This window comes from Amia ocellicauda, chromosome 11 (assembly GCF_036373705.1).
Source record: "Amia ocellicauda isolate fAmiCal2 chromosome 11, fAmiCal2.hap1, whole genome shotgun sequence".
In the NCBI taxonomy this organism is placed as follows: Eukaryota; Metazoa; Chordata; class Actinopteri; order Amiiformes; family Amiidae; genus Amia; species Amia ocellicauda.
The window spans coordinates 8616167-8634071 of NC_089860.1; the positions used below are offsets into that span (position 1 = coordinate 8616167).

At 40.8% G+C, this 17905-nt stretch overlaps 2 protein-coding genes across 2 annotated transcripts in view; both read right to left on the bottom strand.

Moving 5' to 3' along the window:
- Positions 1-8687, bottom strand: part of flt4 (fms related receptor tyrosine kinase 4) — a 68049-nt gene extending 59362 nt beyond the window's left edge. Inside the window, exons 1-3 of the mRNA XM_066716539.1 lie at positions 8584-8687; positions 7839-8052; positions 7594-7727 (exon numbers count right to left, since the gene is read on the bottom strand). The gene's annotated coding sequence lies outside the window, so the exon portion shown is untranslated. The remainder of the gene's footprint in view (positions 1-7593; positions 7728-7838; positions 8053-8583) is intronic.
- A 1290-nt stretch (positions 8688-9977) lies between these two features.
- Positions 9978-17546, bottom strand: trim105 (tripartite motif containing 105). Its single transcript, XM_066716544.1, has 7 exons — positions 17460-17546; positions 16445-16722; positions 15526-15621; positions 15167-15400; positions 13661-13680; positions 12376-12491; positions 9978-12202 (listed from the first exon to the last, which is right to left on the bottom strand). Exons 2-7 carry the CDS (start codon positions 16715-16717, stop codon positions 11658-11660), a joined length of 1284 nt encoding a protein of 427 aa, XP_066572641.1. The 5' UTR covers positions 16718-16722; positions 17460-17546; the 3' UTR covers positions 9978-11657.
- Positions 17547-17905: the final 359 nt, after the last annotated feature.

The following is a 17905-nucleotide window of genomic DNA, read 5'->3' on the forward strand; positions in this document are numbered from 1 at the left end:
GCATGTTAATGAGGGAAATAAGTATTTGACCCCTTCGACTTAGTACTTGGTGGCAAAACCCTTGTTGGCAATCACAGAGGTCAGACGTTTCTTGTAGTTGGCCCCCAGGTTTGCACACATCTCAGGCGGGATTTTGTCCCACTCCTCTTTGCAGATCCTCTCCAAATCATTAAGGTTTCAAGGCTGACGTTTGGCAACTCGAACCTTCAGCTCCCTCCACAGATTTTCTATGGGATTAAGGTCTGGAGACTGGCTAGGCCACTCCAGGACCTTAATGTGCTTCTTCTTGAGCCACTCCTTTGTTGCCTTGGCTGTGTGTTTTGGGTCATTGTCATGCTGGAATACCCATCCACGACCCATTTTCAATGCCCTGGCTGAGGGAAGGAGGTTCTCGTCCAAGATTTAATGGTACATGCCCCATCCATCGTCCCTTTGATGCGGTGCAGTTGTCCTGTCCCCTTAGCAGAAAAACACCCCCAAAGCATAATGTTTCCACCTCCATGTTTGACGGTGGGGATGGTGTTCTTGGGGTCATTCCTCCTCCTCCAAACACGGCGAGTTGAGTTGATGCCAAAGAGCTCGATTTTGGTCTCATCTGAGACCACTTTCACCCAGTTCTCCTCTGAATCATTCAGATGTTCATTGGCAAACTTCAGACGGGCCTGTACATGTGCTTTCTTGAGCAGGGGGACCTTGTGGGCGCTGCAGGATTTCAGTCCTTCACGGCGTAGTGTGTTACCAATTGTTTTCTTGGTGACTATGGTCCCAGCTGCCTTGGGATCATTAACAAGATCCTCCCGTGTAGTTCTGGGCTGATTCCTCACCATTCTCATGATCATTGAAACTCCACGAGGTGAGATCTTGCATGGAGCCCCAGACCGAGGGAGACTGACAGTTATTTTGTGTTTCTTCCATTTGCGAATAATCGCACCAACTGTTGTCACCTTCTCACCAAGCTGCTTGGCGATGGTCTTGTAGCCCATTCCAGCCTTGTGTAGGTCTACAATCTTGTCCCTGACATCCTTGGACAGCTCTTTGGTCTTGGCCATGCTGGAGAGTTTGGAATCTGATTGTTTGATTCCTTCTGTGGACAGGTGTCTTTTATACAGGTAATGAGCTGAGATTAGGAGCACTCCCTTTAAGAGAGTGCCCCTAATCTCAGCTCGTTACCTGTATAAAAGACACCTGGGAGCCAGAAATTTTGCTGATTGATAGGGGATCAAATACTTATTTCCCTCATTAACATGCAAATCAATTGATTACTTTTTTTAAATTCATTTTTCTGGATTTTTTTTGTTGTTATTCTGTCTCTCACTGTTAAAATAGACCTACCATTAAAATTATAGACTGATCATTTCTTTGTCAGTGGGCAAACGTACAAAATCAGCAGGGGATCAAATACTTTTTTCCCTCACTGTAGGTAAATGTCCTGTATGCTTCACAGCATCAGTCATTGGAGTTACCTAAAAGAGACAAGATGTTAGTTACAACTGAGGTCTTTCTAGACTTGAATTATTGAAATTGACAGGTAGCAAGCAATGAAGAGCATTATACGGACTTACTTGATCATCACCCAGAACTTTAAAAAATAAATAAATGAAGCAACAAGGAAAATACATTCTTCATCCAAGAATGTAAAGAATAATATTGAATGAAAAATATTTCTATATTAATGTGAGCACTAAGGGATATTTCACTATTTCACCTCAAGGCATCTACCTCTCAGACCTTAAAGACAATGTATGCATTGAATGGCAGTGATTAGAGAGTTGTTTCTTTAGATTTGAGGTCCATAACTCTTCGCAGGAACCTCTTGACACAAAAGCATTCCTTCCTGGCATGTGACCCTCATTGGAGGACTTGCGAATGCGAGCGCAGCAGATCTGACATCTCCACAGAGCCCACATGCGGCCCGTACAGACACTGCTGATTCAAGCCAGACAGAGACGGAGCCTGCAAAGGATTGGAACCTGACCCCCAAAGTCATGCATCACACTTTATGAATGAAGCACCCCCCCTTGATTTAAACACGTTGTAAAGGGGAGCGTGTCAGAGTTGAATAGATTACTGACAGCCTGGCACTCTATAAAGATTAATGGCATTACATAAAATGGAAGGATGCGTGTTGCCTTCAATCTTAGACTAAGTTGGCATGTGTTGAGGTATAAAACTCCTCCAAGTGCTTGTCTAGGGTCTCCTGACAAAGAAAACTATCTGTTATTCGTTAGATTTTAAAGGTTTGAAACCACTGGATGTTTTTTTTTTTTTTCATCTCAATGCCAAAACAAGCTCATTTTTTTTCCATCTGGGCTAATGAAGAAGTGCATGTGTCTGAAATACTGAGTCCCTGGGTATCATCCAGGCTTTTAAGGCTTTTTAGTCATTCACGGTGACTATCCTGGAATGAGAAATACTAACCCCAGCCCTCCCCTCTGCCTTTCAGTAGAAATCCCTCCTTGCCCAGGAAAGAAAAGGCCTTATATGCTAAATATATTTAAATCAAAAGCCACTCCAACAAAGGCTGTATAGCTTAGTGTCAGGCTTTAAGGGCACGATCCCTGTTCAGATTTGAATTCTAATCCACCTCCATCAATCAACAAGTCGCATGTTGCTTACAGCATCTGTTTTAATTCAGCCCAACACTCAGCAAGCAATAGAGCCAAGGCCGACATTCAGTTCAAATAAAAATGTAGTGTATAATAGGTAAAATAATAATAGTATTCTGATTACTTGATATTGAATTGTATGAGAATACTGACCTAATATGATTTTGCTATACGTTATGGCAAACGCACTACAGGAATGAAGGACGGACATGTTCCTGAATTGGGTAACACATCTAGTGTCATTCTAATTGTGGTACATCCTATGCAGAATAAGCAGAACTGAATTTCCAGGTGAAAAGACAGTTTTGTAATAGGCAGCTGCACTCAACAGTGCATCATTTGCCAGATGAAAAGTCACACCAGCATTCATCAGACACACGACAGCTACTCCTGACATGGAGTGCCGTTAACCTTAAAGGCTGGACTCGGTTTGAAAAAAAAATGAGGCTCCGTCCTGGGCAGTGCGTCGAACTGGGGGGCTGTAATGTGTTTCCTGACCTTGGGACCTTGCAGAGGGAAAGAGGCTGTTTCAAGGCCCTGTCCTTGAGAGGACACCCAGGGGGATACATTAAAAGGAAATCATAGCCTTTCATGTGCCAGCGAGGAGAAAATAATAATAATAATAATAAAACAAGAAAAAAGAAAACAGTACTTCCTTTTTTTTCCCACCCCTGCAGCACTAATTGCCAAGTGTGGATGTCCAAATGTTGTATCACAGCTTCCGCTAAAACCCATCCTAGTTCCTATGCTGCAAACAAGGGGCAATCCGGTAGGTCTTTAGTCACACCTGGTTCACAGCACTAGACTGAATGGAGCAATGAAACATACAGCCCAGACTGGAGGCTGGACAGACTGGAATTCATTCATGTCAATTTGGGTTCCCATCAGTTTGGGTTCCACTCCATGGAACATCCTAAGGATACAAATTAGTCATTTAGTCCCGTAGCTTTTATCTGGAAAGTTTCTGTTACTGTTAGAACGAAAGAAACTTTGTGCTCTTCTGAATATTTATTTCCCTGACGTCAGAATTTAATATCGTATGATTGACACACAAACCATTTCATTATTATATTTCTCAGCAGACACCCTTATCCAGGGCAACATGGAGTTGTTACAATACATCACATTATTTTGACTAGAGCACTCTAGAGCAACAGCAGTGTCCCCCATCTGGGATTAAACCCACAATCCTCTGCTCCAGAGTCTAGAGCCCTGACCGCTACACCACACAATCTCTTAATCATTTCCTGCCATCATATATTAGGCAGGAATTTCAATTGTACACGTCTCAGTCCGGTTTGCCACCCATCATTATGATTAATACCAATCAAATACAATCCCCCTTTTGACCTGTACCCCGGAAATAAATGCAGACGCACAGCTTTCTTAGCTCTACCTCACTTCACCATATCAGAACACTAAACAGTTTAATTTTAACTCTGAACTTTGGCCTTTCCTTTTACTAAGCCCTCAAGCGCTTCTGTCAGCTCTCGATATTTCCTTTATCTTGATTAGCACTAAAGATCTGCCTTCACTTCTTTGCACAGACAGCTTGTATATGGAAGAGCAATAAAACATCCTGCTCTTATCTCCTCAGCAATGAGGCCTGTAGGCTGTGGGCCTGTGGGCCGACACTCAGCGACCACAGAGTTCAGAAAAGTGTCAAGAGCCACCTGACCTCAACATCAATGTTTTTTAAAACAAAATGTTGATAGGAAGATAGTGCCCGATGGCGCTTGGATTTATGGCCTTCTCCTTTGTTCAAAGCCAGGGAATAAATGCATCCCATCTCCAGGGAGAGGGCTCGTTGTTCCTGTCCCTGCAACACGGACACTGGGCAAGCTGCAGGGTGGTGTTGTATCCTGTCTAGCGGTTCCTCAAGAGGACTGTAAACCAGTGATCTGGGGGTATCATGGTTGTCACCATTTTCTTGACCTGCGAGAACTCAAGAGGGAGGATGTGGGTGCAATTGTGTGTTTCTCCGGGATAAATTTAGACTCCGAGACTCCAGTGCTGTCAATTTGTCTGTTGCCCTGCAAACGTCTGACATACACACACTTAAAAACCTTGGTGACCCTGCTAGTGATCCCATTTGAAACTGCCAGCTGCCCCTCAGTATACATTTATTAAAACTCAGAATGTTACCATATCAAAACTGAGCACCATTCCACTATACTACCATAAGCTCAGGAACATATGGGAACTTTTAAAGAAAGCAATGATTTAAATGCGGCAACACATTAACAAGATTACAGGAGCAATTGAAGGATAATCTATATCAAAACCATGTCAAGGTCATAAAAAGCAAATTCTATAGGTTTTAGTTCTATTAAAAAAGTAATTCTATACTTACAAAACCACCTGTCGATTTCACAGTGGTTCTTCCAGGATGATAACGCTTGGAATGCCTTTATTAACTCCCCCCACCGGCCAAAAATACTTTTACTGGTTTCCTTGGCATTTTAATAAACCATAATCCAGTAAAGCATGATGTAGCATGTGTTTGTAAAAAAAGGCAGTGCAGCTAATCGAAATGTGCCCGCCCGATGTGTGCCTGTGAAATGGGAAGGTTTTACTTTGTCCTGTTAATTTCATGTAGAGTTTACCAACATTTTCCAAAATGTATTATTATTATTTTGAATCAAAACAATACAGGTACAAGCACTGGGCTAGAACTCAAACCAGTATATTTACACTGTATATACCATTATGCAAATCAATCAACTTTAATTATTCTCCACTTACTTCAAATCAATCAGTTGAGACTATTCTGACACTAGCATTTTGATGTGATGCAAAGGAAAACTCAAATTAAAACACATTTCATGTCCTCAACAAAGTGTTCCATACCTACAATGGTCGCCTTTAAGCATCAACAGTAGTTTCAAATAATGTGGCGGACATTTTGTGGTGGAAAACCGCCTAGTAAATATGGATTGGCTATATTTTTGGTAGACTAAAAACAAAAGCAACCTACAGAAAAAGGCAAAGGAACGTCATGCCATAAAATTAAATTCAACATGGGGGCTCCCAGATTTAATCAAAACAATACGGGTACAAGCACTGGGCTAGAACTCAAACCAGTCCGTCTCTGAGATCGACGGTGTCCCATTTATGTGTCGTTTCAATTTTACCCGGAGGAGCACCACTGAGAGGCAGAAGGGAGTTGTTGTTTTTCTCAGTGGATGTCCTCGGTAGGGGGCAGGGGGCTGCGTGTGAGTCTCCGCTGCCCCTGACATCGCCAGGAACATCCTCCTGTCCTGTCACTTGGAATGGAGACGCAGTAAACAGGAAGAGTCATCACCTGATCTTCCACACTGTCAGCACCCTTTATAGCCTTCAATCTTCTGCCCTCTCTACTTGACAACGCCAAACTCCTTTTTTTAATGTTTCTACTTTTTAATGAATGAAACAGCAACTAAAACCGATCTACCTCAATTGAAAGGGTTTGTAATATTTAAAAACAGTGCTAAGAGTTCTCCGCAGAATATTAAACTTGTGTGCCTAATGCAAGGAGTGTCAATTCTGTGGCTGTGACATATCTAAGTTAATTGATGCAACAATCTATACACGTCTTTTACACAAAGTACACTGGGTAGCTGCAGCGAATTGTTATTCACACATTGTTTTAACAGGTAAAGTTGTTTATCAGAGAAAAATACACTCACACTTCATCAGTTTCTATTTAAATATCAGATGGGAGTTTGCGGATTACTTATCTATCAATATAATCTGAATTAGCACTCGTATCTCCTTCTTTTGAACAAAAGACTGAAAGTTGTATCAATTAATTGTTTGGAATTGTATCACCATTATAAATGGATAAATTGTGTATGTTTAATATGCATCATGAAGGTTATGATCGTTTTACATTCAATCCTATAGGTTATCTGCATGAATGTCCAACTTCTTTTCTCTTCTTTACATGAGGTAAATATTCACCTTATTATTGATGTTTTTGTTTCCTTGCAGATACCCAAGGAGACTCACATTCAAAACTAAATCGCAATATAAACATGAGTAATACATTGCAGTACACTGTACAAGACACCTATACCTATATGAGACCACAATATTAATTAAGATGAGGGATTACCATGAAGTACAACTGAATAGAGATAATGTAATAATAGTTAGAACACAGAGTATGCAATAAGAATTATTATTATTATTATTTATGTATTAGCAGACTAAGACTAAGAATAGTTAGGAACATATGAGATATTGGGAACTTTAGTGTACTAACAACTTCAATTATAGTGCAATTATTTCTTATTTAATTTTTTTTTTTTTTTTAATCATAGCACAGTAGATGATTGTGAACTTCACACTCCTAAGATCAAGGGTTAGTTCATTTTCAGCTTATCTACATACTATAATTGTATTTTTCCCCCAACAGGTTCAGTCAAATAACAAAAAAGATGTAGATTATAATTTTTTCAGGGGTCTCAGAATATTAATCTCTGAATAAGACATTTTAGGACCCGATTCCTTATGTATCAATACTCTGTACGTAGTGGGAGCACTAGGGCAAATGTGCTTCACAATTGTTGAAGGGACCCTTTCTAAATAACTCTGTGGAACTTGTTCATGCTCTGCGACTGTGAATATTGCCTGGGAGGGCTGGACATACATGGTAATCAAGGGTTAGTTTAGGGTTGGTTGTAACATTGGCAGAGAGGCTAGGAAAGTCAGTCAGCGTCCCATCAGTTTGAAACTACTCTCCTTGGCTTTGTTCGACGACTGCATAGCAAGCACTTTGTGAACTGCGCAATATGAAAAGGAGCTCGTTGAGAGAGCAAATGGTGGCATCCCTTCTTTCAAAGTTATTCCTACAGCATTTCACCATTAAATATTCTTAAAAAAAATAGATAAAATACCAATTAAACAGACAGAAGGATATATCAACTAAAATATGCACGTCCCATTTGTGGGACTGAGAGCATCTTCAGTGGAACAGCAGAGGGCAGCAAGATACTGGGTCTACCTGAAGAACGAGTGGGCCAAGGTGGTAGGGCTGGAGGACGACTTCCCCCTGGAAAGATCTCCGATCAACAAACAGAGCTGAGGAGGGTCCCCGGCCTCTACATCTCACTGGCCGTTGCTCTTCAATAAAGACCACTGTTTTAGAGAGAGAAGAGTCGTGTCTTACAATACTAACCAAAACATGAAGGTGGATTCTACCAATAAGACTGAAGTGAACCAATATTAAATTTCTTCCTGAAAGCTAACCGGATAATTGCTTTCAAGGGACAGCCCTCTGGAGAAGGGGAACATCTCCCATCGTCTCATCCATGCTGAACGAGACTCTTGCTGGAGCATGTGGGCACTCTTCCAGTTTCCTCCAAGAAAATGGGAACAAGGTACCACTTGCACAAGGTCCACTGTTGCAGTGGTCTCTGCTAACCTGAAGAATAGGCCTGAGACTCTGCAGACCGCCGGGACTCTGGAAGAGGAGAGAACATGCATTTGATTGAAATGACGTCTCAATTGCATATTGTAAAAAAAGGTTGACTTTGAAAACAAAATTGTGAGTCCCAGGTCGCAGCTGATAAAGCAATAATGTGTCAATAGGTTCCCGATAAGCTGTCTATCGAGTGCCTGTTTGACAAGCAGACGCCATTGTTACAGCATCCTGGAAACCAATGGCACGTCGACAATAAACTTAAAATCGTAGCGAATATTAATGTTGAAGACAATGTGTTCATCTGTACCACAGCATTAGCCTTACTTTTATTAGACAGACTACATTTAACTGCTGCTCAGATATCAAACGTCCTATTCCGCTCAAATACTTCTGTATTAAGAAATCCAACGTATATAGTTAAGTTACAATTAAGTCAGGTAGATTAACAGACAACAAACTGTACAACAATAAACAGCGTCGCAGTTACGCTGCTTCCTGCGAACCTCATCTGTAGTGCAGTTACTCCTTCATCGTCATCTGTATTTAGGAGACATTGTTAAATGTATTTACCCACTGCTGCCATTGTAAAACCGCTCTGTGATGCACGTTTATATCTTTTTGTGAAGCGCAGAGGAGACGGGAGCTGCAGAGAGACGCGCCTGAATGGAGAGCAGGCTACAGGATGTAAGGGCCTTCGTGTGACGCAGATTCCCGCAGATCTGCGCGGCTCCACCAATGGGGTCGGTGAAATTCTGCAGATCTGCGCAGGACTGCGGCAACACTGACTCCCACAGTCCGCGCTCTTGCATGCATTAGCAGAATCATACGGCGATTTGGACTAAGAGATTTAAGAGATCAGCAGCAGAGGGCAGCAAAACACCGGGTCTCCCCGAAGAGTGAGAGGCCCTGGGGGAGGAACTGCCCCTGGAAAAGTGTCAGGACAGGAAAACGAGGAGGAGGAGGACTTCTGCATCTGCACTGCCTGCTGCTCTAAACATTGCAGTCTGGGCGAAGGATAGAGACATATCTCAGTGTTGTGGTGCTGGTCCTGGAGAGCCCCAGTATAGTTAGTTTTGTAAGTCAAAAGTCGACAGACTGGGATCAGTTAGGGAAATAACTTCAATTAAGGGGCATCTGGACTCTGAGGGCTGAAAGGATAGTTCATTTTATTCACACTAGATCTTTACATAGTCATTGTACAAATCACCTACTTAAATGATCACACTGACATCGTTCCAGGTGTTAAGAAACTGCTGTTTTAAAGTTTACCTATAAAACCTGTCAGACAGAACCTTGCACTTCTGAAAAAGTGGGAGGGTGGCACCAGAGCCAAAACTATGTTTTTTACTTCCCTGTGGGTCAAGGTAAAGGTCGAACCTTGACAAAAGGTTGAGCTGGACCGGGCCTGAGAGAGATAACTATGCGATCTAGAATTGACTTGGCCCAAAACAGACTGAAATGGTTTCAAGCTCAGGTGAGGGATGCCCACATGACTACATCCAATTATACTGATTCTGGATGCAACAATAGGAAGAATGCTGTACTGTTGTATACTTTAATTTTAATTATGTGCTTTCATACTACTGGAATTCATGCACAGAGCTATAGTCTGGGGCTGTTAATTTTCACAAAACCAGTAATGAATTCTTGGGAAACAGAATAGTGCCAGTCTGCTTTTTGTATGCATGTTCAAGTTCAACATTTCTGTGAATTAAAAACTACTCTAGTTTTTATTAGTATGCATTGTTGCCCTTTAGATATACACATATAAATATTCAAATGTTGTATGTGTAATAGTGGAGAAATATGAAATGCATTAAAACTACAACTCTCCTACTAGGTCATGTATAAAGTAGAAAATGGTTTGTTTTATATTTTACATAGAAAGCAGGAAACGAAAGTAAGTTTTAGTGAACCAAGAAAATGAAGTTACAGAATTACTTACGGAAACAATAACAAAAAAAAACCTTTTAAAATCACCACCAAATAAAGGAAGGTTTGATGGGTTATTTATTAGATAGGTCAAAGCTTGTCTTTATAGCGTTAGAAGATGAAAACATTTATTGCAGTTATAGCATACTGCTGCAAAAGAAAACCCCTACATTAATAATGTTTGAATCCTGTAGATGTGTAAATGGCCCTGCATATCTGCTCTTGGCTATGATATAGGTTATAACTAACGTATTACTTGCTTTTAAATCTGAAGCAGTTAACATTAAAACCGGATAAGCAAGAGATTTGTATTTCACCTGCAGCCAAGATTAACACACAACAATAACATTGATGGGTTTGAAGTTAATTAGGCAAAGCTAGAACAAAATTTAAAAACAGCATCAGGAGGGGGGAGCCCAAGTGACTCTTGTGTTTGAAGACTCGGAGGTAAAAATCTACTTTGGTCATTCAGTTTTCCCAGATTAATTGAGAAAGTGAATAATTTCAAAATACATTTAACGAGTCACCATGGGAACAAAAATAAATGCAGAAAAACTAAAGCATATAGTTATAATTCAGAATAAAAGGTAGGAAAAAATACAGTAACTATATAATATAACATCCGTTCCAAGAGGTGCAAGGGGTAAAAAAAAAAGTCAAATGCACAACTCATACTTGACACTCAGAAGTTAGCTTAGGTGAGAAATGGTTCAATTTATAGAACATCATTCTGTTAATTGTATTGCAGATGTGGTGCCCCAATATTTAAATTGATCTTTAATCAGGTTATTTAAATGCAACACTCCATTTCTGAGAAATGATTAGCTTTCCATATTACTAGGAGAGTGTTTGGGAGTCTGCTGCTGCCTATTGCAAAGCATAAATTACATCCGTTCTAAAGGTTTGGCACCACAGCGCACTGTAAAGCAGGGAAGACCGAAATCCTAATGGTTTACTATAGTGAGATTAAATGCTTGTGTAGTCATAATGATCTACAGCCTCAAAAACTACTTCTAAACAACCTGAAAATAATTTCTTCCATTAACACTGCTTCAAAAGTGTTGGCTTATATAAATACCTAATTTTTCATATCGTTTTACACTGGAAAACGTAAAGTTACTTTATTAAGGCACTGGATTTGAAGCAAAGCCCCCAATTCAAACTGGTGCAGTTGGGAATGGTTAAAGCCTTTGGTGACCTCGGCTAATAGCATCAATTGCAAACTCATCCATGTGCAAATCCAACTCATTCATTAAAATAAACAATGATACATTTATTAAAACAGCAAATTAATTGATTGATAATCAAAACAGTTCTTCACATCCCTGCCACTTGTGTTACAAGTGGATGAGACCGAAGCATGCAACAATTGTCATGTTAGCCTTCACAGCGTGTGCTGAAGTGAATGTCACAGAAAATAACACGCATGTCAAGGACTTGAGAGGCTACATAATGGTCTATATCCATTAGATCTTCACTGCAGCATACAGCGCATTAGGTTTTAAAACTATTGAACATTTTATACCGTGCCATTGACCAAATATTGCATTCGCAAATATTCCCATCGGGTTTGCGTCCAGTTACAATAAACATGAAACCATGTTAGGCAAAAAAGTGCGTCTGTGAGGGGCACACCATAACCCCAATGCAGCCGTGTTGTCTGCGCCACTTCTGGAACGATGCGTCAACAGGAAAGCATCCCCACAGTGAGGTCACAGGTCAAGGTGGAGAAGTCGCATTGGCTCTGCGTTCTGGCCTTTATCACTGAAACAAGTGCTGAAGAAGGGAAAGAAGTTCCCTTTGGGTCCACGCACAAAGGAGAAGAGGAGCTCCATGTTGTCGGCACTGTAGAAAGACACACTGCCCTCCTCACAGTCCAGGAACACACCGATCTTGCGGGGGTTGCCGGCGAGAGATAGTGGCGTCAGAGGCCGGGTCCCAGCCGAGTACTCGTTCCCATGGCGCAGGCGGAGAGTCCAGTAGCCGTTCTCAGGGCAGAGCTTGACGCGGGCTTTCCGGTCGACAGACTCCAGCGCCACACCCAGGTCCCACTTGGTCTTGCCCCCCACCGCCACCTCCCAGTAGTGCTGCCCAGACTTGAAGGCCTGGGACGCCAGCACGTTGACACACTGGACAAAGCGCTTGGGGTGGCGTCGGCAGGGGCGCATCTCGTCACACTCCATGACTGCCGTGAGGTCCCGGGACAGAAGCAGGTTAGGGTGGGCAGTCTCTGGGTCAAAGGTCAGTGGAGCTGGGCCTACAGATTGAATTAAATCCAAATTTGAAATAAACACTAGACAGATGCATAGTTTCTCCCTTCCAAATAAATGAACCCATTAGCAATTTCAATGCAGAAATTAAACAAAATTAAAGAGCGATTGTGATGCCACTCAGCCAGTGCCCACTATGGAAATGAAGATGGTCAAATACCTGGTTTCAGAAGCTTGAGCATCTTCCTCCAGATTGCATACTGCAGGGGACCCATGTATTTTCTGCCAAGGCTCTCTATGTCAATCTCTGGCTCCTTGTCGACAAGCAGAGATGGGCTGAAAAATTTTAAAAATCGTTAAAAAACACTGAAGGACAAATCTATTCAGAGGTTTCTACTTTAATAGTGAAAAATGTCACTGATTATCCCCAGGTTCTATAACAAATGGGAAAAAAAATGCTTTGTTCACTGAAAGCTAATTACAACACATTTAACAGATTTTAATATACTTTACATCAAGTCTAAGTGACTCTGGTTCCATTAAGACAACCCTTTATTTTCCCCACTCATCAATTAATCCCGTCAAAGATTGACAGTCCAGTATAGGAGATTCATGACATGATATTAATTACAAATTTTCAATATGATTTTAGAAGGGATTTAATTATCAACTTTGTGAAAACAGAAGTGAAGGTTACAACTAATGACCTAAAAAAAAAAAAAAAAAATCTATGCCTTCAAGCTGCCTGTTATTTGATCTTTCATAAAAGCGCAGTTAATGCTTGGTTGTTTGTGGTTTTGCACTTTTTGACAGACAATGGCAGAAGCAGTGCCACATTAGGCCAAAATATACATGGTCAGCAATTGTGGAAAATTCATTGTCACTTGTACTCTAATTCTATGAAAGCACAGAGTGGAGCACGTAGCAGTAGGTTTTTGCCTGGAGCTGGAGCAAAGAAAAATGTGGCTTGATACACACTCCAACTTTACAAAAAAAATTTAAAAAGTTCATGCAAATCTTTGTTTTTGTAGAATCTGACCCGTCTGCCTTTTATCTCAAAGATTGGCCACTTCAAAGTTATCCGATACAACACAATCCTTTAGGAATTTGAAAATTTAAGTTTGTTACAAAATATTATGTTTGATGATTTTACTTTTGAGTATATTTTGAATGGCAGTATTTGTTTTTTTTCTTCCTTCGTTACATTCAAGCATTTGATGGATTTAGTGCAGGTGGAAAAAAGGCAATATCAGAAAAATGCCAAGGACAACCTGTCCACTTTATCAAAATGACAAAAATATAGCAACAAATTAATAAATCAAATCCAAGATAAAAATGAATGTGAAGTACACGTGGCCTCTTCATTAGAATGCCTGGTCGTTTTTCCATGCTCTAATCGGGTGCCTTTCTTCCCAGATGAAATCCCATCCAGTTTAACGTCAATCAAAACAATTTTCCCTCCGAGATGCCCAAGATTAGGACCACAGGAAACAATTAACACATACCTGAGGTTAACTTCTGGAACCTGAGAAGAAAAACAAAGGAAATCTTAGCAACATGTTTACACATATATTCCTTCTGTCTTGTGCACCACGATACAAGCATGCAATCAGCACTCAAACACTCCTTATTTTATACAAGCTGCCACAATATCAAAGGCAATGTACGTGTTAAGAAAGCACACAGATCCTGGGATCCCTGAAAACATTCTCTCCTGCAATTCTTCCATGACAGGGGCAATAAAACTCCTTTAAAACCTTAAAATGCATTAAAACAATAATTCAACATGATAAACACTGCTATCTTCTTCATTCATAAAGTGACACTGGCATTGGCGGTTAGCCTGGGCGCCACTGCTTATCTAGGCCTGAAGAATATATGAATGCAACAAAATGATGAAATAAGTACATTCTAACATTAATCAAAATGTTTTACTTTGGGTCTGATGTTGTGTGGCATTTTACTGACAATGACAGGATATTGCAGTCGGTTTTGAAAAACCTCTTGAGAAATGTAAGCTGGTAACACCTCAAACATAAATTACACATTTGCGTGTAAAAACATTCCAGTAAAACTTCATTCCAGTCGTAAAACAGAGCCTTGAAATCCACAACCACTGCCCTGTGGTGTAATTTCCAAGCTATTAAAACCACTCCCCGACATCTTACACTTTATATTGAAATCCAGGGGTCAAAAGGGGTCACAGCTCTTCCTGAAAATGCTACTCACGGGCTGTTATTACAGCTGCTTGCAAATCTCAAGCAGATTACAAAGTCTGCTATAATATTAAGACAAACAATACAGGCTCTCAAAACATATATGTGGCCTAAAATGTTATTTTAATTATAATTAGTGTCCATGAAGAAAACGGTTTTAAATTTGTGATTATAAATCTACATGCAAAGATAAATATGACTGCTTTCCTCCATACCAAATCCCTCTTTCCCCACTCTGCACAGGAATTTTGCTTGGGGGATTTATTATACATTATTTTATATTTTATTGCAGTTTGTGAAGGAATCGTGCAGCATTTGAAACCATCACAACAATATTATACGGAGATCTTGATAACTATCTCCCACTCTCTATTATCCACACGGCGTGCAGTTCATTCACAACGCATCTCCTACAGCCACGCAGCATTTTGCAATTAGATGTGCAATTTCCTTGACTTTCCAAGATATCTCCCAGCTGCAATAACAAGCGAGGGAGATTTCACTACAGACATTTGTCAGCGGGAAAGAAGTAAAAGCAGCCTGACAACGAGTCCAGAGCTACAGGGAGAGAATTTGTTCTTCCGTTTTCCTTTTTAAGTTTTTTCTTAATTGAGAAAAACCTTTAATGAGCAGGGAGACAAAAAGTCAATTCCTGTGGGAGCTTCTTGTGGCATTACTCGGACTGTGATAATCACTCCAGCACCTCAAGAGGTAGATTCTCAATTTGAAAGTGGCCAATTAAGTAATGAAGACTGAAATCGTGGCCATGGCAAGTGATTACATGATGGTCCTCACCTCCACTAATACACTTTGCTCCATGGAGTCCAGGCGGTCTTTCAGGACCTGAATGCTCTCCTCCAACTCCCTGACGGCCCCGGTCAGCTGCTCCAGGTGTCCTTGCAGCTCGTTCACTTTCTGCTCCTCCTCGTGTTGCAGTTGCCCCAGCATGGCCGCCTCCTCGTTCAGCAGGATCTGGTTCAAGGCCTGAAACTCCGCCTGCACTCGGCCCTGCAGTTCAGCCCTGGTTTTCTGTGAACAAGACAGCGACATCAGCATTTTAAGTAACAAACTGCTCCTTCGGCACATTAGAATGCAGAGCACCAGCAGAGGACACCTGCAAGGTCCAAGCAGGTCAAAGAGCACAGGGCATTCACCTTTGCAATGTCGATCTTCTCTGCATCTCGCTGCATCATTTTTAGGAAATCGTCCTTTTTGGCAAGGTAAGACTCCAGGGAATCCTTCATTTGTTTCTGCAGGAAAGGGAAACAGTTCAAAGCAGTATGAACTCTGGTATGCACTTTAATTTCCAGTTGATTCCATAACTGGACAACTGAAGCACAAACATGTTCAAACTCTTCTCAATCAAGTTTTAACACCCGGTAAACTAAATACAAATACTAAAGCTAGCGATTTCACCAAATACACTACTGCCTAACAATAATGTGGCTCGGAGGAGATTCTCCGTTTAAAATGTTGTCTGTAAGCGGAGAAGAGTAACCATTTCTATCTAGGACTATAAACACTACCCTCTGTCAATGTTTAGGTTGCGATTTGTTGGAGAACAGGACAGTTTGATCAACAGGGGGCGCATCCAGCATACTATCCTCTAAAAGTGAAAAATGCATGAACTGACCTTTCGTAAGTTTATATTGGTAACATTCAGGCAAGCAACCCTCATTTAATCAATTATTTAATGAATTGAATTGAAGATGCTTCCGGCCATGCTGAGAAAAGAACTGATCACCTTACATTAAAAGATAATTCTCATTATAGTATGCAATTTGTAAGATTGTAAAAACCGTTATTCATTTCCTTATTGAAGGTCATCTAAGTGTAGTTTATCTGAAATTAAACTGTTGTGCCGTTTCACAATTACTCATGCACGGTATAAAGGGTTTCCATATGCTGTGGGCAGGGACTTCGGGAATTTGATGGTGTAAGTCTTTTTATATCTTGTGCTTTGTGGCCCTTATCATTCCCCACATACTCCAGTAAAACTCAGTTTCTCAATTATATTGCAAGTCATTGTGGATAAAAAGCATCTGCCAGAATAATAGTTATCCCAGACCCCACCTGCAGGCTCTTTTGGAAGTTATCCGCGCTGGAGGCCTTGACTTTTTCTACCATGCCTGCCACCAGGTAGTTGGTCTGGAACTGTTTGCTGGGGAACTCCTGTCGACAGTGGGGGCAGGACACGGGGCCCCTGGTCCCTCTCCAGAAGGTCATGATGCAGGCCTTGCAGAAGTGATGCATGCAGCTCAGCATCACTGGCTCAGTGAAGAGATCATAACAGATTGGGCAAGTCAGGTCTTCCTTCAGGCTCATCCTCTTCTTGTTGTCGGCCATTTCTCCTTGGGGGGGGAACAAAACCAACACTTACATGTCAGTTTCTTAATCAAAGTCTAAACAGTAAACAGCTCTAGGTATTAGAGGTGGATTGCAATTAACATATTACAAAATGAAGATTTGATTGCCTTCTTATCTGGATAAATCAATTAGTGCCCCTTGCTAGCGTTTTCATAATCGTATTGTACTTCCAACTAACAAATATTAAATTATATAAATCAAGCTATCCTGTTAATATTGCTTGTGGGATTTACACATAATAATACTAATATAAACAAACTAAACTTTTTCAAAGTGGTTTTAATTAATATCTGTTATTAATATCTACTAACACAAATACCAGTTTTCTACGAGTCTGCGCAGCGGAGATTGTTTGCCCTGAACAGTCAGACTTTGTAACCATTTCATGCTCGTTTGTGCACTTCTGCGCAGATCTGCAGAATCCCACTGATCCCATTGGTGCAGCTGCGCAGAACTGCGGATATCTGCGCTACACGAATACGACCGTAATAACTTCGTAAAAGATACTGCATTAAACACAACATTGCATGCTACAATTCTAGTGTTAATACATTACGAATTAAACCGTCAGAAATCCTGTCTATCTGGCTACAAAACTAACACATGTTTATATCTTTAAATATACATTGCAGTTGCATGCTTTATTTTCGACTAAATATTATCGGTGCAACAAAATTCACACAAAACAGATCTAACATAAGCCCACAAATTGGATGCATACCGTTATTTTTGTCTTCCTTGTTTCCAGCTCCTCTCTTGCAAGCTCGCGTCTACATGGCTCCCAATATATCTGAACCAATCTGCTTACTTCCTGTTGTTCTTTTTAACTGGCTTTGATTGACATTGACTTTGGCCAATAGGAAACCCGCTTTCAATACACTGGCTGTCCGCATTGGCTAGTGAAGTCATTTGGAAGAAGAAGAAGAGAAGAACGACAGAAAGTCAGGTGCTCTGGTTTACTTAAGGTTATTTTAAAGCTGAAGAAAGAAAATGGGAGGCTTTTTGTGTTCGTTTGACTTATGGTTCATTTTGTTATGTATGACTAAAATCATGACAGGTTTCGTTATTCTGATCTTTTATTTAAAACAACTGAATAAAAACTATAAAGCAGACGATTCGGTGGCAGTACATATCCTGCGGGAATTAGCTGGGCGTAGGCGAGTTGGA

Bases quoted from the DNA above. Each gene is read 5' to 3' on its own strand.
- trim105 (XM_066716544.1), bottom strand. From the start codon at position 16,717: ATGGCCGACAACAAGAAGAGGATGAGCCTGAAGGAAGACCTGACTTGC. The intron at 15,622-16,444 runs GTGGGGTCTGGG...CCTTTCCTGCAG, and splicing joins ACTTCCAAAAGAGCCTGCAG to AAACAAATGAAGGATTCCCT. The intron at 15,401-15,525 runs GTGAATGCCCTG...TCTTGTTCACAG, and splicing joins AGAAGATCGACATTGCAAAG to AAAACCAGGGCTGAACTGCA.